The 23,274-nt window shown below is 42.2% G+C and overlaps 1 protein-coding gene across 1 annotated transcript in view; it reads right to left on the minus strand.

The window, feature by feature from the left end:
- Nucleotides 1-4,218: 4,218 nt before the first annotated feature.
- Nucleotides 4,219-23,274, minus strand: part of fgfr3 (fibroblast growth factor receptor 3) — an 86,110-nt gene continuing 67,054 nt past the window's right edge. The window contains exons 8-18 of the mRNA XM_083998035.1: nucleotides 19,915-20,059; nucleotides 18,475-18,647; nucleotides 14,767-14,915; nucleotides 13,914-14,035; nucleotides 13,041-13,151; nucleotides 12,741-12,931; nucleotides 11,924-12,046; nucleotides 10,696-10,766; nucleotides 6,177-6,314; nucleotides 5,975-6,080; nucleotides 4,219-5,073 (exon numbers count right to left, since the gene is read on the minus strand). Coding sequence (XP_083854161.1) covers nucleotides 4,906-5,073; nucleotides 5,975-6,080; nucleotides 6,177-6,314; nucleotides 10,696-10,766; nucleotides 11,924-12,046; nucleotides 12,741-12,931; nucleotides 13,041-13,151; nucleotides 13,914-14,035; nucleotides 14,767-14,915; nucleotides 18,475-18,647; nucleotides 19,915-20,059 — 1,497 coding nt within the window. The 3' untranslated portion in view covers nucleotides 4,219-4,905. The remainder of the gene's footprint in view (nucleotides 5,074-5,974; nucleotides 6,081-6,176; nucleotides 6,315-10,695; nucleotides 10,767-11,923; nucleotides 12,047-12,740; nucleotides 12,932-13,040; nucleotides 13,152-13,913; nucleotides 14,036-14,766; nucleotides 14,916-18,474; nucleotides 18,648-19,914; nucleotides 20,060-23,274) is intronic.

Below are 23,274 nucleotides of genomic sequence, written 5' to 3' on the forward strand. Positions count from 1 at the left end.
GAATAAAATCTCAGCTCACACAGCTACACAAAACTCTACTGTGAACAACCAGCAACGTAAAAAGCACATTTCATTTCAAACTATAAATTAATTTGGACTAACTCATCATCATCATCATCAGTGTTGTAGTGTTGTTGGGTTATAAACGCACAACAAAATGAAAAACGTGGGTGAACGAGAGCTGCGTGAAAACTGGAAAATAAAACAATGAAAGCAATTTATATACTGTATAGCTATATATATATATTTTCTTTGTGATGAATCGAGAAGCAGAGGTTTCTGCTCCCAGCTTTATCTTCAAATCCTGATTTTTTTCTTTTCTTTTTTTTTTTTTACAGACGAGAGAATAAATAAGTCAGTCAGAGCGAGAGGAGAGGAGACGACAGGTGAGTAAAGGCCCAGGTGTGACTGTACATACAGTAAGAATCCTCCTCATTCATTCACACGACAGCAAAGAAAACAGGTTCAGCTGTGAAAAGGATCTGTTGTTTTTAACCTCGGCCTTAAAATACAATAAACCATATTTTTTTCGTCAGTCAGAACTGAGTGTTTTAACTAAATCTAAAAAGATTTGTTTCATTATCTTGGTTTAGCAGCAGCATCTTAATTCAGAGGTACGAGAACAAATATCAACATTTTCTGTAGTAAAACACCAGAATCCAGAACAACGACATGTTTGTACCTACAGTTCTGAGGAGGTATACTGTAGTTAGTTGTAAACGAGTCGTGAATATGACCTACTGTAGTTGAAAAAGGAGAAAATTCAATGTATTAGCAGTTTGCGCATTTGCATTAGCATTAGCATTAGCATTAGCGACGCAGGGCTGTGACGTTCAAATGGCGACATAAAAAACGGCCGCGACTGGATTTAGACAAATTGTGAGACTTAATAATGTGTTGAATTAACTGTCATGTTGTCATTTGTATGATTTATAAACAGATAAATTTACTTTATAACTTTCTTTTATTTAAATTTCACAGCAGATATCGAGGATAACGACACCATCAGAAAATATCAGTAAAAGAAGCAAAGCTATTTAACTATTTTGATGCAGATTATTGCATATCAATTCCTCCTGGGGGGTTTTAAAGTTAAGTGCATCATACACTTTTCAGATGTATAAATATTCCCTAAGACGTATGGAAGCTAAAAAAACCCCCAAAAAATCACATGTTAAAAACAACACGTCCTTCTCACAGTGACCTTAATGGGGATTGGTAAAATAAAAAAAAATACAAAAAAAAGCTTGACAGGGAGACAGAGAAAAGGCCGGGGGGGTCGTCTGAGTGACATAAACATAAACTACAGGATGAATTATGCAGGGAGCAAAGCCTGATGGGAGGAGAGGAGAGGAGAGGAGAGGGGTAAAAAGACTACTCTACATCATCATCGTCATCATCTTCTGGCTCTTTAATGAAAAACAACACTGATAAGCAGATCGCTATGAATAAAAAATACTCTCACCATAGGGAAAGCTTTTACCCAGCATGGAAGAATAAATAAAATCAAACAGCATCGTTTCATTAGATCCTCCCAAAACTTTACACAAGTGCCTTTCTTTCTGTCTGTCTGTCTGTCTGCCGTGTTCACTCAAATAAGACCAAAAAAACGAAATAACAAAACAAAAAAAAACTTTACTTTACACATCCTGTTTCTAACCACAACTGATTTTTTTCCATTTTCCATTTTTTGCAATGATACATTCAAAATGTGATCAATGAATCAATTAATCTCCATTTATTTTTTGTTGGTTAAATTACTCCAGGCACTTTGTAGATTTGGGCCAAAACTTTATTGAAAACAAACCAAGGACAACTCTGTGTAAAAAATGTTTCACTTCACAAAGGCCTCGTTTCTGTTGATAAACCAAAAAAACATAATTCGGTGCTAAAAACACATTTAAAATCTATATTTTTAAGTACTTTAAACGCTGGGGGGGAAAATTTAACTTAAGTACCGACTCGGTCTTGTTGGGTGAGGGGGGGGGGGCGACACACGAGGCCTTTGCACAGTGAAGTGTTTTGCACCAGTTTCCATTTAGCAGCGAGTGAATCGTGTTTCTGAACCTTTCGTTGTCACTTGAACGTCGCTTTCCATTTCATGACTTTGCAAAAAAAACAAATTAAAACAAAAAACCAGACTCTGTAAACATTTCAACCCTTATTGTAGTTTCTTTTTTGGGGGGAAGTGGAGGGGGTTTAACTGGAGAGACTGCATATAAAAGAGAAAATGGGGATGGGATAGGGAGTTAATTTGGCAATCCCATGATCCTCCTCTGCACATGTAACCTCCGCCCGCCTACATTCGACAGTGCAGCGTTTGTGAAGAACTCGACGAAATAAACTCTTTTAAGACTAATTTGGCACTTTTCATGAGGAAGCATCCACCACACACTTCAGAGTCTCTCCCTAACAAACCAATATATATATATATATGTATATATACACACATATATAAATACACACATATACATACTGTCTATACATTTTGTTTTTAGCTGTGCATCCCACAGATCACACAGCGTGCCTTCATGTCAGTATTAATACTATAGAGCAGCGATAAAACCTCGAGCATCCGGGCAGATTCAACAGCTTTTTTACACGTTCTGCCTTCAAAAGCTGCGGCAGTTCTGCAGCCGACCGTCACTGAACGCAGCGTGTCAGACCCCTCGACCCTGTGACCTTTATGTTTCAATACGAGTCAGAAGCCTTCAGAAGCACCTTTAAATAATCCACCTGCACCTGCTTTAGTGTCGATCGATATACAGTAAATGGCGCGTTTAGCATCAGAAATGAGAAGTGAGAACCTGTCTGCCCTATAAATGGACTCAAACCCCCAGAATGCATTGCAGATAAACAGAAAACTTACTTCTGTTATACTTTAGTATGTATTTTCACTATTTAAATCTATTGCTGTAACTGTTTTTTTTTTGGGATAAACTCATGCATACTCTCTGGTACCTACAGAAAAGCATTCTGGGAAATGTAGTTTACCACCGACGTTTGTTATCTGATTAATCTAATTAACGTTGAACGGTTTTGTAATTAGATAATTCATCATTCAGGCAGATGTCGCATTGAATTAGCGCCAATTCCTGCACCATTGCATTGTGGGATTTGGTGTTTTTAGCCAAAAGGAGCGCCGGCACACAGGCCGTCAACATAGTGGGGTGTTTGCAGAGCACTACACTGCATATATTTTGCATGAGTAATAAAAAGTAGTGCACTAATGAGGGCGCAGGCTGCCAATCCGTCCTCATTCATTAAAGTGGAGGCTGAACAGCGAGTCCCGATCGGCAGCAGGATCTCGGAGGTCCTCTGAAGGCTTCCCATGATTCACAGCTCCGTGTTGTTGAAACGTGTCTCTAAGTACTTGAAGTCGTACTAAAAGGCCTCTCTGGTACGTGTCTTTAAGCGCTGCTCTTTCTTTCTTGCCCAGCAAGAGTTAATCGTTGCTTTGATATTGCAAACGTCAACTTTTCAAAACCAGAATCTGAGCTCAGCGAGAAAAAATTAAAAATAAAATAAAACCATCCAGCTCCTCTCAGCGGGAGCTTTTAGTTCCCCACGGTCGAATCACACTCGCTCTCAAAAACTATCATCATATCATGTCATACATTCTTAATATTTTCTTTAAAAAAAACAGAAAAACAAAAAAGACAGAAAAAAAAGATGGATCATAAACTACAGGAATCTGAAAATAAACGTCGCAGTTTTGTTGTAAAATAAGTTACAAAAAAAAAAGAGAAAAGAAATAAAAATCTTTGCGTACAGTACTAAAATCCTAAACTAAAACCTTTCGAACTTTAAGAACCACATGTTAAGTCTATAAATATCTTTACAAATATACACGTTAATTATTCAAATAAACCTTTTTTCTGTATCACTTTAAATGATTAAATGTTTTACACGTTCATGACAGTGTCTTCTTCTAGATTGCAATGCTTCCATCCTAAAACAATATTTTTTTTTAAAAAAATGTAATTTTTTGTCTTTTAAGTACATGGCTGTGAACAGCAATATGATACATATTTGCATTTATATATTTACAATAAATCATTTTCTAGATACATTTAAAAAAAAAAAACAACCCTCCGAACCTCGGCTCGCTGTATTTATTACTGAATGGCCCTGAAGCTTGTTCCATGATTATCACTAAAACTCTTCCGTTTTTGTTTGTTCTGGGATGTTTTCTGTATTTTATCTCCTCCTTTTTCTTCTGTTTCTTCTGTGAGAGTCGAGACAAGTCACTGGAAAATCTCCCGGAAGAACGAGTCCCGTCGTTTGCTGGTTTCTTTCACATCGCGATCTTTTTACTCTGCAAGACGAGAGGATTTAAAAAAAAAAAAAAAAAAAAAATCTGAGGTCCCAACCAGTCACGTCACTCACCGAATGCCCTTCGTTCACTTCACCTCCTCTTTAGATCCATTCATCACGTCTGTTTTTCCTTTCATCAGGAGGTTTTTTTTTTTTTTGTGTGTGTGTTTTGTTCGTTTGTTGTTTTTTTTAATCCGAGTTAGGCACGGAATGGTTTCTTTCACCCCACAGATTGTCCGTTTGTAACAAAAGACTGGCCCGAGTACAAAAATATAATTTCATTTCTGAAAAGAAGAACGACAAACACGCGGTTCAACGGCAAAAAAAATAATCCTTCAATGTTTCAGGAGTCTGTTGAGGAGGAGGAGGAAGAACTCTTACGGTACGAAGAGTTTAAGACGAATCGAAGCGCTGTGGAAGTATTGCATGCTGAGTTTTTTATTTCCATATCTTGAGGAGCTCGAGTCACTGAGGTGAGAGGAGGTCAGTGTCCGTCCGCCCGTCCGTCCGTCGCTCCCTCTTTCTCTCCCACCTCCTCCTCTCCCAGCTCGGCTTTATTTTGTGTGTCTTTTTATTTTTTGTGTGTTTTTATGTCCTAATCACTCCGTTACTGGGAAGCTGTTTGTTGGGAAGACAGGGCTCGTCAGGCAGCGGGTCGTGGGCGAACACCGAGTCGTCCCCCGAGGAGCAGGTGGAGTTGGAGTCCTGACAGGTGGGCGAGTACTGCTCGAAGGGCACCGACAGGTCCAGGTACTCCTGTCAGGGGAGGGGGGCAGAGGGGCAACAGGGTCAGAACCTCAGCGTTGTCACATAATTAGCTGAACACTCGTCTCATTTTGGCTCATTAGCAGTTTCATTTCAGCATAAAACACCTGCATTTCCTTCCCACACTGTGAGTATGGCGTTATATTATTATAAAGGATAAGAGTTACGACTTTTTTTCCAATGACTTTTGAACTTATATAGTTGCAAAACCTCATTGTTTTCCATTTGAAAGAGGCAGAGCAATAAAAAGATCTAATCCAGTGTCCTTGAGAATCACTGAGAGAGTAACGGCTCTTAAAAAGAAGAACATATCATATTTCAAGTATTTTTTCCCACAATAAAACATTAAAATGCAGTTAATGACTTAGATCCTCAAACTCACACTTGTAATTAAATCATTTATGTCTCTAAACATCAGCGGTTTATCCCACTCCTTCTCAGGAATACGCCTCATTACGAAACAGGAAGTGTTATCTGCAGCTCTGCCCTACAAAGGCAAAGTGCAGTATCAATATGTAAAAATGCCAAACTGAGAAAACAGCATTTTGTGTTTTTCATTGTCAGGTTCAAGCATCAGATTATGAATAACTACCAAGTCTATAATTGATTAGATAAAGGTGGACTGAATTAAATGTATTTTGTAGTTTCTGACCAATTTTGACCATTTTATGGCAGATACTGCACTGTTGCCTTGGTTTCGGTGCAGATACTGCAGTTTGGCTTAGTTTGCAAGTGCTTTTTTGGATGGACAGCAAAATAAAAAGCCCAATAACTCTGGAAATTTTAGCAGTACCAATATCAAATTCTACCAGATTGAAGAGAATATGCCACACTTTTGATTGGTCAAAAAAAAAAGAAAGGGCAGAGCTTTGCAGTGGAAAAGAGGACGTACGTCTGTGGAGGTCATGGATAAAACCCGGTCGTGATCTTCTACCAGCTGTCTGAAGGTCGGCCGCTGCGACGGCACCGCGTGCCAGCACTCCCTCATGATCATGTACCTGAAACACACACAAACACACACACACACACATCAGTATTGGTCTATTTGCTGTAGGACCTGATACTAAACCTATAATCTACCATTGAACACCTACAGCTCATGGGTGCAGTTTGCAGGTTTGTCCATCCGATGTCCCTCCTTCAGCAGCTTAAAGAGTTCTTCTACTGGGATCCCCGGGTACGGCGACCCCCCCAGGGTGAAGATCTCCCACAACAACACGCCGTAGGACCACCTGAAACACAAAGTCAATACACAATGAATACAAATCAGAGGTCAAATGACACTCGTGGCCTGCAGCAACAGATGCTTCCTGATCGATGTGTTTGGAGGAGGTATTGATCCCAATAACGTTAACTGTGCTCACGCTCGGAGTCGATCTGACGTCCTCATTGTCTCAGACAGAGGCTCAATATGTTTAAAAGTCTAAATCTCCTCCCCCGAAGCCAGAGAGGAGACGAGTGGAGAGAGAAACGGAAGATGAGCCGAATATAAGACTTTTATTAGAAAGAGCTGAATTCACTTTACCTATAATCAATAAATAATTATATATAAGCCCATTGGTTTCTACTCAAGAGATAAATCATTCAGTCGTGAATAATAATACAATAATCTCCCTCAAACACAGCAGGAAGTGGTGCGTTTACAGGACAGGGGACTATTTTTACTGGGCGGATTAATACACATTTGATGCCCAGTGAGTTTGAGGCGCAGCGGGATCGAGTCTAAATAAACGAACGTTGCCCGTGTTCCTCGTAATAAAACAACATGTCAGCCGGTGTAGCAGTGAAGCCGGCTGACGTGTTTTTAATAGAGTCTGGACGAGTGAATGAAGCCGATCAGGCAGGAAGTGATTGTTGCTTTTAGAGATTTATGGACGAGAACAGAAATAAAGAAAAAAAGAGGCCGGTGGAATCTGTTTGATCTTGTTTTTGCTCTGATATAACGAGCTGCACTGATAAAAAAAAATCGATTATTTATATTGTCTTGTTGCTCATTTGTCATTGGGTTAAAAAGATAAAACAAGACACTGCGATGTTGAAACCAAACCAATGAGCTACGGCCACATCCACATTCATTTTTAAATGTTTGTGTGACTCATATGATCCGTCTCTCCTCCTCTGTGTCTCTAACCCTCCTCTCCTCCATGTGCATTTGATTTCAACAACGAAGCCGGTGAGAAATCAATCCATGGAGCGGTGGATAAGGTTATTTATCATCTACCATGTTACCATGTGTATATCTGTGTAGTCTTATCTGTCATAAACATGAGATTACAGGTTACAATGACAGCTGAGGCTCTGATCTTACGAGGTTGGTTTTCAGCCAAGAGACACTAGGTGGACCTGCACATTCACCACGCTATGAGATAATAACTGAACGTTACCAGACAGATTAGTTTTAGAGGTAAATGCAGAGACTGCTTGATGAAAAACTGTCCCTGAAGGCAACGTGCATCCGCGGTTTTGCATGTATTTCCCTCTAAAACAACTCTGTCTGGTAACGTTGTGTTATTATCTCATAGCGTGGTGAATGTGCAGGTCACAACTTGTCCACCAGAGCGTTTTGGAGTTGTTGGATTGTGTATTTGATGAGTTTGATGAGGGAAACCAAGAAATCCCATGAGCCTCTGTAGCGTAGCTCTGAGCAGCTCGCGGCTCTGCTCCGCCGTTCTAAAAATAGCTTGCACTGACAATTAAAGGTAACGAACCTACTGCTATGACTATAGGGATTATGGCAATGGGGCCAATTTGCCAAAATGTTGAACTATCCCTTTAAGGTACAAAATCCTGCATAGATGTATGTCTGCAAACTACCCAGATCTACTGAGGTTTTATCTTCTTTTCTTGAAGCTTGTACAGTAGAAACTCACCCTGACCTACAGCGAGGGGGGAGGAGGGGTGTGTGTATCTACGGTTACAGCCCAAACCAAGCCATCATCTGAACTGCTGCTTTATTCCTCAGCGCTTACAACAAAAAAATGAAGGAAGCTAATCAGATAATGGGCGGTCTATTAACCCAGTGTACTATTGTTCGGCTGCCCGTCCAGTGAATCGGGATCAGACCCCTCCCTCTCTCTCTCTCAGCGCTGCGCTGCTCAGCGGGGCTTAATCTAATTATCCACGCTCCGGTCCAGAGGAGCTACTGGCCGGGCTGGTTAGTCCACTCTCCAAACACACAGAGAGGGAGGGAGAGGGAGAGAGAGGGGGGAGACTGAAGGAGTGGACTGTGGTGAGAGAGAGACATCACAAACCTTAAACCAAAGAGAGACTGAACACATCTCTACGTAAAAAAAAACAAAAAAAAAACAGAGGTGCAGACTCGAGTCTCTTTATATTCAACGCGAGTTGTCGGGGATGAATATTCACAGGCGATTAGGCTCCTATTAGCAGCCGGCAATAAAGATGTAAACACTTAATTTTTCATTGGCACCTGCGGCAACGAGAGCTGACGGAATGAGAATGAGAGCGAAGGCCGGCGTGGTCGTCGTGACGCTCCGGTCTGAGTCCAGATGCATTTAGAGAATGAAGACGAAGAAGAGGAGGAGGAGGAGAAGGAGGAGGAGGAGGGTGGGGTCGTCTAAGGCCAATGAAACTCTGCTGTTTCACTTTCTTGTGTTTTATTTATTTATGTGATTTTTTTTGCACACGGCTCTAAATGAAACACAAACTAAATGTTGTGTGTTTGGGGGGATTTTCTGTCAGCTAATCATTATATCACGACTTTAACCGACCGAGAGGAAAGGTCATGAATGTAAAAAAAACAAAAAAAAAAAACACTGCAGAGACACTTTGTAATAAAAACACGCCTGTTTCTCCAGGCAAACTGCATGATATTGGAAAATAAAGAGGGTAAACAACCCCCCAACAAGCTGAACAACTAAAATAAATGTCAATAAAATCAATATGAGATCAATATCTTACACCTCTCCTGTGTTTTATTTTGAAGCATTGATCTATACAGTAAGAAGATCAACTTGTGGTCTCTCAGTGTAGTTTTCCATCTCCTTCTCTCAGGTTGTGGAGTTGTATTAACAACAGGTCAGTGTCAGCCAATCAGAAGAGAGGAGGCTCTGAGCCTGTCTTCTGATTGGCTGACTTGTTTTCTGAGTGGTTCAATAAAAAAATAGAGCAGATTTCAGTATAAAACACTGAGAGAAACCAAATCCTGCAAGTTGTTGATGGATGGTGGATCTAGGCGGTGAAGGGGCGGGGCTTTGTTGTGACATCACAAAGTGACAGGAAGTCCTGCTGGCTGGTTTTAAGGCTCAGTTTCTGAATACAGGCTGTGTGCATTTCTCTGTGGACTGAGGCTTTGATACTTTCACAGTATTAATATAGAACCTAGAGCTGCTTTATAATCACACTACACATGGACATCTACCTTTATACTGTATGGAGCTTTAATACAAACATCTACCTTTATACTGTATGGAGCTTTAACACAAACATCTACCTTTATACTGTATGGAGCTTTAACACAAACATCTACCTTTATACTGTATGGGGCTTTAATAGGTGTGACCTGTGTGGTCAGTTGTGTTTGTGTAGTTGTTGCACTTCGGTATAATTCAGTTCTTATCTTTGCTGTTTGATTGTGAGTGTGTCAAATTTAGCTGTAATGTGTTTTAATGCTCCTCCCTCCTCCTCCTCCTTTTCCTCCTCTGTCTGTTTGAGCGTAATCTGTTTCATGAAAAACCATCACAGGTCAGAAGTCAAAGTCCCCCGGGGTGTGTGAGAGTAAACTGGCTGTGGAGCGACTACTGTATGAAGGGAGGAGGAGGAGGAGGAGGAGGAGGTTTGGCAGGAGCCGCCGACTCTGTAATCCAGACCTGCTGAAATAACAGAGCGGACTGATTCTCTCCTCTCGGCCCGTTCCCAGTCTAGTGTAATCACACGGCGAGCCAGTGTTGACAGGGTCCCGTGTTTGGCTTGGACGGCTGCGCTGGTGGGGGACGCAGCGTCGGGGCTGCAGCCTGCGGGGGGGGCGAGGAGGAGACGCTCGAGGCTATGCATGCATGTATGTGTGTGTATATGTTACAGCTACTGCAAGACAGATTGACTTTGTGACCTCTTCTCCGCCTAAACGCAGCGTTCTCCTCCCGATCGCAGCCAACACGGGAGCAATCACAGGTCGTAAAAAAGGTGTAGTGCCTCTGCGGTGGAAAAACCCCCGAGGGAGCAGCTGCTGATAAATCCCCTGACCCTCTTATCTCCTCCTGCTCTGGGCCCAGGTTGGATTTACACTGATAAAACAACAGTAAGACGACGGCGGCGGCCTCGGCTCTCCGTTGTGTTTCTCTCTGTCTCTCTCCTTCTTTCTCTCTCTCTCTGATGTCGTGTCGGGAGATTAAAGAACAAACGCGGCGAGGAATGCGGCGCCGCTGATACACAAGAAGCTCGGGATTATCATGAGAGCGCAGATGAGATGTTTTTTCGGAGCGGGAACGCCGTGGTTCCATATTCACACGCACAAACTGGAGCTTTTGATGCTAACGCGCTCAGTCACGATATTTCAACAGCCGGATTCCTCCGGTGTGGTGCACGGTGGCGACGGCTCCACATGAGTGGACCGTCGGCATGCGTATTGTGTCTTTTTGGTTTGTGCAAACTCACACGTCGCTCTGGTGCGTGTAGACCCGGTCGAACAGCGCCTCCGGAGCCATCCATTTCACGGGCAGACGACCCTGAAACAACAGAGAGGAGGACAGGACGGCGTCGGTCAGGAAAACACTGGATAAAAACCTGAGACTGACACCTTGGACTTCAGAGACACAAACCTGAGTCACATCAGTTCACCTGTGTCACTATATTGAACTCTAATGGTTTCATTACTGTCATTGAAATGTATTAAAGATTCATAATAAACACAGGTTCTGTTACTCTGGGACCAGATTCATGTGTTCAGTTTAGTGCTAAAAAACCTCATCTTCACTTTGTCATAACACACATGCAAAAGTAATATATGTTTATATAAAGTAAATGTAAAAATGAGAAATGACTTGGAACAGTTTGCATTTATTGATCTTGCCTGTACAAATACACTACTCACAAAAAGTTAGGGATGTTTGGCTTTTGGATTAAATTTCAGAATGCACGTAAAATGCACTATAACCTTTAGAGGTGAACTTAATTTAACCTTCTCTAAACTTTTGAATGCACATGTCCAATTGTTCAATGTTTCAGTCCTTATTGAATAACATGCTGTTCTCTAACAAGGTGATTAACCACAAAAATCACAAGCATCCTCCTACTTAAAAGGCTTTCATGATAGAATATCACTGTAGCATGAACTGTTTATAGGGAGATTCTTGTCAAATATCCCAAACTTTTTGTGAGTAGTGTATGTATGTTGTTGCATGTATGATTTTACTATCATATATCCTTCCTAAAGCCTGTCAGTATACGGTGATGTTTTAAAGAGCCAAAAGGTGGACATGGTTTGAAATCAATTAAAAAAACATATATCAATGTATTTAAATTTTATGTGTATACACTACATGCTGTTCTAATAAACTCACATATATAAATTAAATGAATATAATTAACATAATTGGCCACAGCATGTACAAAAAAACCAATCATTTGGACATTTATAATAAATGTATATACACAACTTTAATAGAGATATGTAGATATGTTTGAGATAATAATATAACGGCTTCTCTTTCCTCCTCTGTGTGACGCTCAAAGACAGAATCTAATTTCCTAGAATGAAAAAACAAAGTTTCTCTTTCTCCGTGGAGAAACAAAAACGTTTTTCCTGCTCTCGTCAAAAGTCTGAGACTGAGTGAGAACACAGACACACACACACAGACACACACACAGATGCAGTGAGACTCACGTTCGTGGTCTTTTTGTAGTAGTCTATATTGTGCACGTCTCTGGCGAGACCGAAGTCTGCGATCTTCATCACGTTGTCCTCCGTCACAAGGACGTTTCGGGCGGCCAGGTCTCTGTGGATACACTGAGGGAGGAGAGGACACACACATCAGACGCACATCCACAAACACACACACTCTCCTCTAACTTTAAAGGGATAGTTCAACATTTTGGCTAATTGGCCCATTGCCATAATCCCTATAGTCACAGCAGTAGGTTTGTTACCTTTAATTGTCGGTGCAAGTTATTTTTAGAACGGTGGAGCAGAGCCGTGAGCTGCTCAGAGCTACGCTACGGAGGCTCATTATGGGATTTCTTGGTTTCCCTCATCAAACTCATCAAATACACAATCCAACAACTCCACAACGCTCTGGTGGACAAGTTGTGACCTGCACATTCACCACACTATGAGATAATAACAGAACGTCACCAGACAGAGTTGGTTTAGAGGGAAATTCATGCAAAACCGCTGATGCACGTTGCCTTCAGGGGCAGTTTTTCATCAAGCAGTCTCTGCATTTCTCTCTAAAACAACTCTATCTGGTAACGTTCTGTTATTATCTCATAGCGTGGTGAATGTGCAGGTCACAACTTGTCCAACCAATGGGCCAATTTGCCAAAATCCCTTCAACTGACCTTTACTACAGATGTAAAGCTAAATTTTAATCACTGAAAAACTAAATTATACATCATACAAGTGAAGCTGAAGCTGCTGCTGAATCTAAAAACATGCACACACACACATAAAACAACAGTATGGCGGGGACGAGGGGACTGACCTTCTGCGAGGCGAGGTACTCCATGCCTCGGGCCACCTGGTAGGCGCAGGACACCAGGTCTTTGAAGGTGAGCTGCTCGTCGGGGATTTTACAGGTGTCGAAGGAGTAGTCCATGCCCGGCGGCCGCCGCGCCCGCAGGTACTCCCTCAGGTTGCCTTTAGAGGCGTACTCCACCAGGACGTACAGGGGCCCTGAACGCAACACAAACACACACACACACACTGGTCAGGACTCAGTGTTCATCATCATCGCCGTCTGCTTCAGCGTCTCTCACTCGTCGTAACGGCGCCGTGACCTCACCGTCCTGCGTGCACGCTCCCAGCAGGTTGATAATGTTTTTGTGTTTTCCGATCATCTTCATCATCTCCATCTCCGACACCAGGTCGGACAGATCTTTATCCGTGGCGTCGTCTGGGAAGAAACAAACCAAAAGCAGCAAACAAACGTCAGAGGGTTTTAATGATGGTTGAGTGAAACCTGTTCAAAAGGTGTAATCTGGATCAAAATGATCCGGATTTTGAAATCCATTTTTTGCTATCAAGGATCACGTAATCCGTCTTACTTTTATCCCAGTTGTTCAAAGCAAAGTTTCAAGACTTTTCAAGATGACCAAATCTGGATAATGAGTGCTCTAGATGGGACTGTGCATCACAATGTAGGCTGAATTCAAATTTCATTAAATTCAGTTTGGGGAAATGTTTTTCAGTTGTAGAATATTCAAAAGTTGACTTTATTTAATCACTGTAATGGTTTAAAAATTAGGTGCAAAATACAAATCGATAAATGTATATATACTACATTACAAATATTGTTTATTTGACCAGTTTGAATTTAATTTAAATCACATTTTGTTCCTGAAATCCACCCGACTGCTGGCATCTGAATAATCCATTTTTTTTGGTTAAAGTTTTCCCTATTCTACTAAAAAGTGAGGGTTTTGATCCAGATGAAAACCAAGACTGGATTACGTGATCTAATTCAACCTCAGAATCCGTTTTTGGTTTTGAACAACCCATTTTCAAGATTTGATCCAATCCATTATCCAAAATCCGATCAGATTTCCTTTGAACAACTGGGGATGATTAATGTGCAGGAAGGAAACAACGCTGCTGAGGGAAAACGTCCTTCGCTGTCGCCGTCGAGGTCGCTGCACCGGCTCCACGCTCCACTCACCTTTCAGCATTTTCACAGCCACGGTGAGCGGCTTGTTGGGTTTCTCCTTGTCGATGCCGATGGCCTCGGCCATCACCACCTGCCCGAAGCAGCCCTCGCCCAGAGGTTTACCCAGAGTCAACCTGAAACACACAAAACAAAACACTTGAGAGTCTGGATTTTCACTGCGAGCAAAGTGTTTTCAGTGATTTACTCCTCTAAACGGAGCTGATTTGTTTGCCAAGCACAATGAGTGAGCAGGCGGGCGTCGCGGTGACCTTGATGTATCGACGGCTCTCATGTTTTCACAGCACATCGCGCCACAAGGACGACGGCGCCGTATCTGTCAATTCTGAAATATGTTGCTTGGCAGCGTTTGAAAAAAAAAAAAAAAAAAAAAAAAAAAGCTCTCGCCACGTTTTCTCCTCTGAGAGGCGTTCAAATGTCACACTGCAAAAACTTCTTGTCAAAATGTCTCATTTCTAGTCAAAACTAATCTCTTTTCGCTTAAAATAAGACTGATCACCTAAAAATGAACTTGTTTTTAGATCATTTTCATTTGTTTCAAACTAATTTTCACTTGAAATAAGTAGAAAAGTGAAAGCAAGTTTTTTGTGCTTGTAATAAGAAGGAAAAACTTGATCCACTATCAGATTTTTCTACTTATTTCAAGTGAAAATCTGCTTGAAAGAAGTAAAAAGTGTCTAAAAACAAGCTACTTTTTAATGTGACAAGTCTTATTTTAAGTATAATGAGATTTGTTTTGACTAGAAATTACATTTTTGACTGGAAATGAGACAAATATTCTTGGTAAAATTTTGAGTTTTTGCAGTGCAGCGATGATGAAAGACGTCGGAGTCGGAGATCTTCTTACCGTGTTCGGGGAAACTCCCACTTGGGGTCCGACGGCAGCTCCAGCTCCGACACGTTGGCCAGCATCGGACCGTCGCTGGACGACAGGCGGGCGATCCGGACCAGCGGCGTGTTGGAGTTCATGGAGGAGTTAGAATCCAAGGACACCTGCTTGGGTGCAAAAGACAAACTGTTATAGTCTCTGAAGAGGACGAGCTGAGTGAGTTAAAACACAGAGACAGAGGGGGGAGGAAAGGGAAAAAAGCTGAAACCGATGTCATTGAATAAAATATTAAAAAACAGGGAACAGGACGTGATAAAATGAGACTAATTTTGTAGTTTTTAGGTTTGGTTCCTGCAGCCTTGATCTGGATCTCTGAGCGAGAATCTAATCTGTTCGCTAAAATATTCAACTGCAAAATAATTGAAGGAAAAAAAAACGACTTTAAAGCAAGAAAAATGTGTCTTTAAATCCAGTTTCTGATGAGCTGTTTGAATGTTTTGATCTCAAAGTGCACACAGGATTGAAACAAACATTTTCTAGTAAAAGTTTTCGAGCTGCAGAAAAAAAACACACATTTCACCTCTTCAGATCTGAAGCTGCCATCGGTTCAACTCGGTTTGAACTTGGACTATAAATAATAAGTGATTGAATAACTTTGTGGAGATGCCACAGAGACTTTTTTTTCCTCCTTTCGGCAACAATCAGCTGCAAACATCACACATCACAGGAGCAGTTCTGACACCGGCGGTGACTTTTTATACAAACGGCCCGGCCGGAGGAGGAGGAGGAGGAGGCAGCGCTAACAAAGACGAATGAGGGAGAACGTAGAGGTGGAGGTGGGAGAGGGAGGGAGAGATGGACGTCTCTATCCATCAGCGAGCTTCCATTTCCAGACCGGCGGTCCTGCTGCGGAGCCCGTGGGCACCGACATCCCCACACCATTTATCTGAGAGCCTGGAGTGTGTGAGTGTGTGAGTGTGTGATGGCTGTGGCCTCGGCTTTTTGATGAATCTGTTTGTGACAGATCCTCCTGAAACAAACATGTCCACTTACCAGACTTTCCTCTCCTCAACTTCAAAACTGGAGGAAAATGAAACAAAAAAAACACCACCAAACAGCCCCGACCTACAATTTCAGAGGCATGAAAGTAATATCTGATAGAACATGCCAGGAGGTTTATGGGAGATTTACTCAGAGTTATGAAAGGAGAGAACCAGGAGATTAACTTTACAAAAACGAAGCGAAGATTACAGAAAAATGCAATAAGACCTTTTTCTCTGCGCTGCCTTATAAGAGCATGTATAGGAACAATTAGAGCACCTGCTTTCTACCTGATGTGACCCAACAACAACAGCAGCAACAGAGAGTCTTTGTGCTGCAGCGTTTACAGCTTCCAGTGCTTCCAGCGTCATATTTTCCATGAACTGAATCACACGACTTTCAAACAACAGTTTTCTAAAAATGCAACTTTTGCATTTTGACGAGCGAAACCCCTTCAATTATGAAGCTGGAACTCGACACACACAGACAAACACACATAGCAGCCACGACCGGGTGGAGCCGGACGGATCGTTACAAACTCATCTGTATTTTAGACGCTTTTCATATTCATCCAGAGAACGAGAGAGAAAGAGAAGATGAGCAGCGACCGTCCAAGAGTTCGGACACCGCAAAGAATAAAGAGTGAAGCCGCTGCTGCTCTGCCTGATGGTTTTCTGCAGATTATATAAGACAAGAGGAGTAATAAGAAAAGAAATAGAGGCTCAGGAGCTCAGGAGCTGAGATAGAAAAGTCTTTTCATGGGACTAAAGTGGAGTGAGGAGAGGGGGAGGATGAAGGAGAGAGAGAGAGGGGGCAGATTCATTAGTGTGGAGGGAGAACAGGCTGGATAAGGGAAAGTGCTGCAGTCTGACCTTCTTCCCTTCTTGGACATATCTGACTCCGACTCTCAGACGTTTTCCCGCTCCGAACACTGCTGGATGTTGACTGAGCTTATTAGCGTAAAGACTGGAGGTCTGGATCGGCCCAAAAACTAAAACTTAAAGGTCCAGTGTGTAATAATTATCAAGGTTTATTGGCAAAATCTGAATATATTACCCATGAATATATTTGTATAAGTGTATAATTGTTATAAAATAGAATTTGTTTGTTTTTCTTCTTCTATATCTACATAGAGAGTGTCGCCATCTTGCGCCGCCATGTTTGTACGGCAGCCCAAACGGAAAATCCAGCCAGTCAGAGAGCGCTTTTCAAGAGTTTCACGTTCATAAATAAACCAACGATTGTATTGTATTGTATTGAAGAAGGAGTAGGAAACAGCAGATGTATCGTAACATGGTTTAGATCTTCACCTCATTCAGTCCCAGTCGTGGTAAACAAGTCTTTTTGTCCTCGGAGGCCACCGTCCGTCACTTTGCCGATGAGCGAGCGAGCGTTTGTTGAAAACTATAATCTGAACGCTAGAAATCACGGTTTTCCCTCCATTTTACACACTGGACCTTTAACTTAACTTCTGGTGTTTAAATGAATGAATAAATATGAAGTTGGAGTTGTTGGACAAAGATAGGCTAACGGTTTCCCCCTGTTTCTTATATATATATTATATTTTCTTCTGTATTGTTAAGATGGGGGGAGTGGGAGGGGGACATTTTGGGGTTTATTCTTATAGTTTTTAACTTTGTAATTCTGGTAATATTTAACTTTGTAATTTTTGTAATATTTAACTTGTAATTTATCTTTTTCTCATATTTTAAGTTGTTGTATCTATTCTATTACCAGTCTTTGTGCTAAACTAAGCTAAGCTAAGCAGCTAATTCAGACACTCTGATGGGGGGTTTGTCTGTTTGTCTCGGTCTGACCCAGGTCTTGGACCCGACCCCCCGACGCTTCGCCTTGCAGGAACGTGTCCGTGAGAGACGACGATGGCGTGAAGAGGCCGGGGCGCTGTGCAGCAGCAGCAGACAGCAGACTGCAGGCTGCTGCAGCTGCTCCACTTCGTGTTTCTCTTCCAAACAGTTGAGGGGGGGTATGGAGGTGGGGGGTTGGGGGGGTGAGGGGTTTGGGAGGGGGGGGGGGTGAGTTTGTGTTACACCGAGAGTGAAATCTAAAACTAACACTGACAGTCACAGGAGGGCATAAATATCCCTGAGCTGAATCTGCTCCAAGATAAATGTGAACACATGTCACCAGTGTGATGCCTTCCAGTGTCTGCTCGACGTCACCGGAGCAGCGCCGAGACAGACGCACAATAACCTCCTGTATTTATTTACACTGAGTGAGTCCTGCGTGAGTTCGATTCCTCCGTGTCACAGTCGCAGTCACAGTCGCAGAAGCCCGAAGAGACAGATATTAAAAAAAGTATAAACTCTTTTGCAGGGTTCTCCTCGTGGCGCTGATGCAGAACCATTACACCACTTTTCCATGACTCTCCAGAACTAATTTGGAAGTTCTTTCCTCGGTTAATAATGTGACTCCCCGACTTGTCTGTCTGTCGAGGTCGTTTTTCAAAATAAACTAAACTTGTGGAAAAACAACACCGGATGCAACAGATTTAACCGAAGAAATTCTTGATGCTTGATGAGAAAAAGTACTTTTTTTGGTGTCTTAAAAACACCTTTAAGCACTCCTGGAAATCCTTGTAATGTCTCTGACAACCCCGGAGAGAGGAGGGGAAAGAAGGAAGGAAGGGGAAAGTCTTGTACGAATCTTGTATCTACTTTCTGTTACCTGTCTCTTGAGCGGGAACTTGGAGAGCTTTTGCACGGGCGGCGTGGGCAGCGTCTTCTGATTGGTCATCCTCATGCGGCAGAGGACGCCGATGACCACGGCGAGGATGAAGAGCACGCAGCCCGTCACGTAGATGAGGATGTCGGCGTAGTAGTCCTCCTTCTCTGGACTCACTGCTTAATGAGGAGGAAGAGGAGGAAGAGGAGGTCACACACACGTACACGATACACACATCATTATATTCACATTAAAGGGATAGTACAACATTTTGGCAAACTGGCCCATTGCCATAATCGCTATAGTCATAGCAGTAGGTTCGTTACCTTTAATTGTCGGTGCAAGCTATTTTTAGAACGGCGGAGCAGAGCGGCGAGCTGCTCAGAGCTACGCTGCGGAGGCTAATGGGATTTCTTGGTTTCCCTCATCAAATACACAATCCAACAACTCCAAAACGCTCTGGTGGACAAGTTGTGACCTGCACATTCACCACACTATGAGATAATAACACAACGTTACCAGACAGAGTTGTTTTAGAGGTGAATTCATGCAAAACCACTGATGCGCGTTGCCTTCAGGGACAGTTTTTCATCAAGCAGTCTCTGTATTTCCCTCTAAAACAACTCTGTCTGGTAACGTTCTGTTATTATCTCACAGCGTGGTGAATGTGCAGGTCACAACTTGTCCACCAGAGCGTTGTGGAGTTGTTGGATTGTGTATTTGATGAGTTTGGTGAGGGAAACCAATAAATCCCATTAGCCTCTGTAGTGTAGCTCTGATTAGCTCACGGCTCTGCTCCGCCGTTCTGAAAATAGCTTGCACCGACAACTAAAGGTAACGAACCTACTCCTAAAACTATAGCAATTATGGCAATGGGCCAATTTGCCAAAATGTTGAACTATCCCTTTAAAGAGTCGCAGCTTTCCTCAGTAGCACATGTCACCTCATTCGCTTTTTTTTTAATATAACTTAAAGTCCATAAATCTTTGTGCACTCGATCTCTGCACAGTAATCAACTTGTACATTTATCCTGAAGCAGGTAATTGCACCTGTGATGTGCTGCTCCCCCTGTCCCCCCGCCCCCCTCCACCCCCCCGGGGAGGTAATTATTGTGTTGAATCGCTGCACACATAAACGTCTTGAAAATTACCTCGTAGCCTTGAGACATTTAAGCAGACGATCTGCTTTGATTAAAACGTGTCGTGCGATGGAGACATGTTGGGTTTTTGTTCAATTAAAAAAGGGGCACGATGATGATGATACAGTTGAAACACGCATAAAAAAAACAAAAAAGCAAAAGAAAAAACGTGTTAACAAGTAACAATCGGTGATAATGAGGTTTGGAAATGACTCTTAAATACTGTGCTACTGAGTAAAAACATGCAAAAACACATTTCTGTGGAGATGGATGATGAGAAGGGGGGATGGGAGGGGGGAATATACCTGGAAGCACCGTCAGCCAAGCAGAGTGGAAAGCAAAGCCGATAGAGTTCCCTGCCAGACAAGTGTACTCGCCCGCATCCTCGTAAGACACATTGGTCAAGAGGAGAACCTCAAGCTCCTTATCTGTAGTGTTAATACCGGCCGTCTGTGGAGGAGGAGAGAGGTATAAGAAAGAGGAGAGGAGAGAAGAGAGAGAGAGAAGAGATATCATGAGCCCAAAAGCTTCTTAGAAGAAACACCAAATAAAACCCTGGAGGGGAAAAAAAGGACAGAGTGAAGATATGAAGGAGGCAGCAGTAATGTTTTTTTTTTTTTTTTTTTTTTCCTGCTGCTGCTTCTGCTGATCGTCCCACCACCAAGACCTGAAAAATGAATAAAACACCCAAAGCAGCGACCGTCACCCTGCTGCGAGAGAGAGAGAGAGAGGAGCTTTTGATGGTTCAACCTGAGGCCACGACGGGCAAAGCAGCAAAACTCACACATTTTAATTTCTATATATTATAAGTCCACTTTTTTTTTTAAAGGTCCTGGCAGGTAAAAAAAAAAAAAAAAAATCACAATACAAAAGAAGTCAGAAACAGAACAGAAAAGGAACCTGATTAATTTAAGGTGGAGGGAAAAAGTTAAGTTGCATCATCGGCACCTGTGGGTTTAAAGTTTACCTGACGCTATAAAGTAGCAAAGCAGATCCGTCAACCACTGCAACATCTTGTCTGAAAAGGTAACGACAAGTGTGGCGGCAGCAAACGTGGACGCAAAATGATAAATTTCCTTTGTTTAAACTCAGACATGTTCTGTTTTTTTTAGCTAAAACAATTTGTTTCCTTTGGTTTTTGATTTTTTCCCCTCTAGGCGTACCCCAGGGATCTATTCTGGGTCCCTTTTTAGTTTAATTTAAGGTTTTTAATGAACTCAAATCAACCCCCTGCTTATGGTTTATCATACTCATATGAAGATCTGGGACGCAAAATGAGAAATTTCCTTTGTTTAAACCTAAATATGATTTTTTTTCCAGCTAAAACAATTTGTTTCCTTTGGTTTTCGATTTTTTTCCCCCTCTAGGCGTACCCCAGGGATCTATTCTGGGTCCCTTTTTAGTTTAATTTAAGGTTTTTTATTAACTCAAATTAACCACCTGCTTATGGTTTCTCATACTCACATGAAGATCTGACTACTACCCTGTTGTTGTTGCAGCTGCTGTTTGATAAAAACAACTATGAGCCTCTCCCCGCCTGCTAAAAGATTCACTCTGGTTTCTTCTAAATAACCTTGAAATTACTCAAAAAGGCAGTTGTGGCTTTTCCCCCTCTTTGACTAATAGTTGGTGTTATGACCAGTAGGGGAGACTGTTTCAAATCCAGTATCTGATGTGGCTTGGGAGGGGACGGGGTGTGTGTGTGAGTATGTGTGTGTTTGTGTGTGTGACTCTGGTTCCCAAGGCCTCAGTAATGAACAGTGACATCCAGACCGAGCCATGAATCACGCTCCCGCTGCATGCTTTCATATAAAAGCACATTAATACAGCTGGAGAATGCACTCCCGGGGAAATCAATGCCAGTCTATATGAGTGTGAGTGTGTGTGTGTGTGTGTGTGCGTGTGTTTGTGTGTGAGGGTGTGAGGGTGAAGCTTCTGAAGCCGTTGCAGTAATTAAAGGTGTGATATTGTTCTTCGTTATCGATCGGGGAGGGAAGACAAAGTGGCGCTCTGTGTTAAATGGATGATACCTACCAGCTACAAACAGAAGCATGAGCATTTAAACTCAGAAGTGTGCGTGTGTGTTTGTGTGTGTTTATATCTATGTATCTATATGTGTGTGTGTGCAGTGTTTGTCCTCTTATAGCCAAAGCCAGTAAGCCAATAAAACCCACAACCAAGCGAAGCCCTGCAGAGAGGATGAGGAGGAAGAGGAGACCCAGCATCAGAGGTGAAGGTGGCTCAGGTGGATTTTTTTTTTTACCTGCGGTGTGAATCTGAAGCCAGAACGCGTTCTCTGACTTCCCTACAAAGTTGGAGGCGCGACACCAGTACTTCCCGGCGTCTCTCTCTGTCACGTTGGACAGTTTCAACTTACTGTGGGCCTCAGTGTGATTACTGACCACACTCTGTGGAGAGGGGGGAGAATCGAGAGGCACAGTGAGGCCTTTACAACACACACACAGGTCACGCACACATACTTTTTCTATCCTACAGGCAGTAGTTTTTATTTTGTTCATGTCCTTTCTACTTTATTTTGTTATTTTATGTTTGTTGTTACTGTCAATTGTTCTGCCTCTATTGTTTTTTGGTTGGAAACTTGTGTTCTTGTTCAAACAAAAACATTTGGTCCCCCCCCAAAAAGTAAATAAATAGATACACAATAGAAAATGACAAAACAAAGCAAAGCAGAGGAAACACTTTTCTACTCAGTGTTTATCCGTTGAAGCTCAAACTTCTGCTTCACACTTGTTTGTTTCAATAAAATAGTTGAGATAAAAGTTGAATTTCATTGCTGACGATTAAGAGATGCAAAAAAATATCAAAACTTCTCATGCACGTCTGGCTGGTTAGATCCAGATCCAGGAGGTGGATAGCTTAGCTTATAGCATCCATACTGTACAGTACACATTTCTGTTTGAGCACAGATTAAAGGTTTATTTTTAAATTTAACAAGCTCTTCATTTCCCAAAGCATTTATTTATTATTCCATAAAATAAAACCTGAATGTTGAGCCTTTATTTGTGTTTGACTGTTTTACTCTTGCTTTGTAAAACTGGACAAACACACACACATAAACACACAGACACACACACAAAGACACACAACGCAGTGTAGTGAAGCCGTCTGTCTGAGCAGATTAAAGCATCACAACGTCAACCCTTTCAGATCTCACACACAAACGCACACAAAAACACACACACATTCACACTGTACATCGCAGTAACACATGCTGACGATCGGTATATTAAAGGCATTTCAGTGTGTCAATCTTCACACACACACATGTTCACACACACACACATGTTCAAACACACACACCCAGCCTATGACAGGCTCTCCAGCAGAGCGGCTGCTGATGAATAATTAAACGGGCAAAGCACATAAAGGGGAAAACATATCATGTTTTATGGTTAATGCTTAATGAACATCCAGGGCCCGGCTCCAGACTCCCCCAACCCCCCCCCCCCCCACCCCCCCCACCCCCCCCCCCCCCCCCCCCCCTCTCTCTCTCTACGCCGGGTGAGTCGCTCATCGTTAACTCTTTTTCCAGGCATCAAACGAGTGATTCAGGCATTTCTCAAACAGACACACACACATACACACATACATAGAACTACATACAAAAAAAAGAAAGAAAATCTTGCATGACCCCCCTACACCCC

Source organism: Trachurus trachurus, assembly GCF_905171665.1.
Source record: "Trachurus trachurus genome assembly, chromosome: 22".
Taxonomy (NCBI): domain Eukaryota; kingdom Metazoa; phylum Chordata; class Actinopteri; order Carangiformes; family Carangidae; genus Trachurus; species Trachurus trachurus.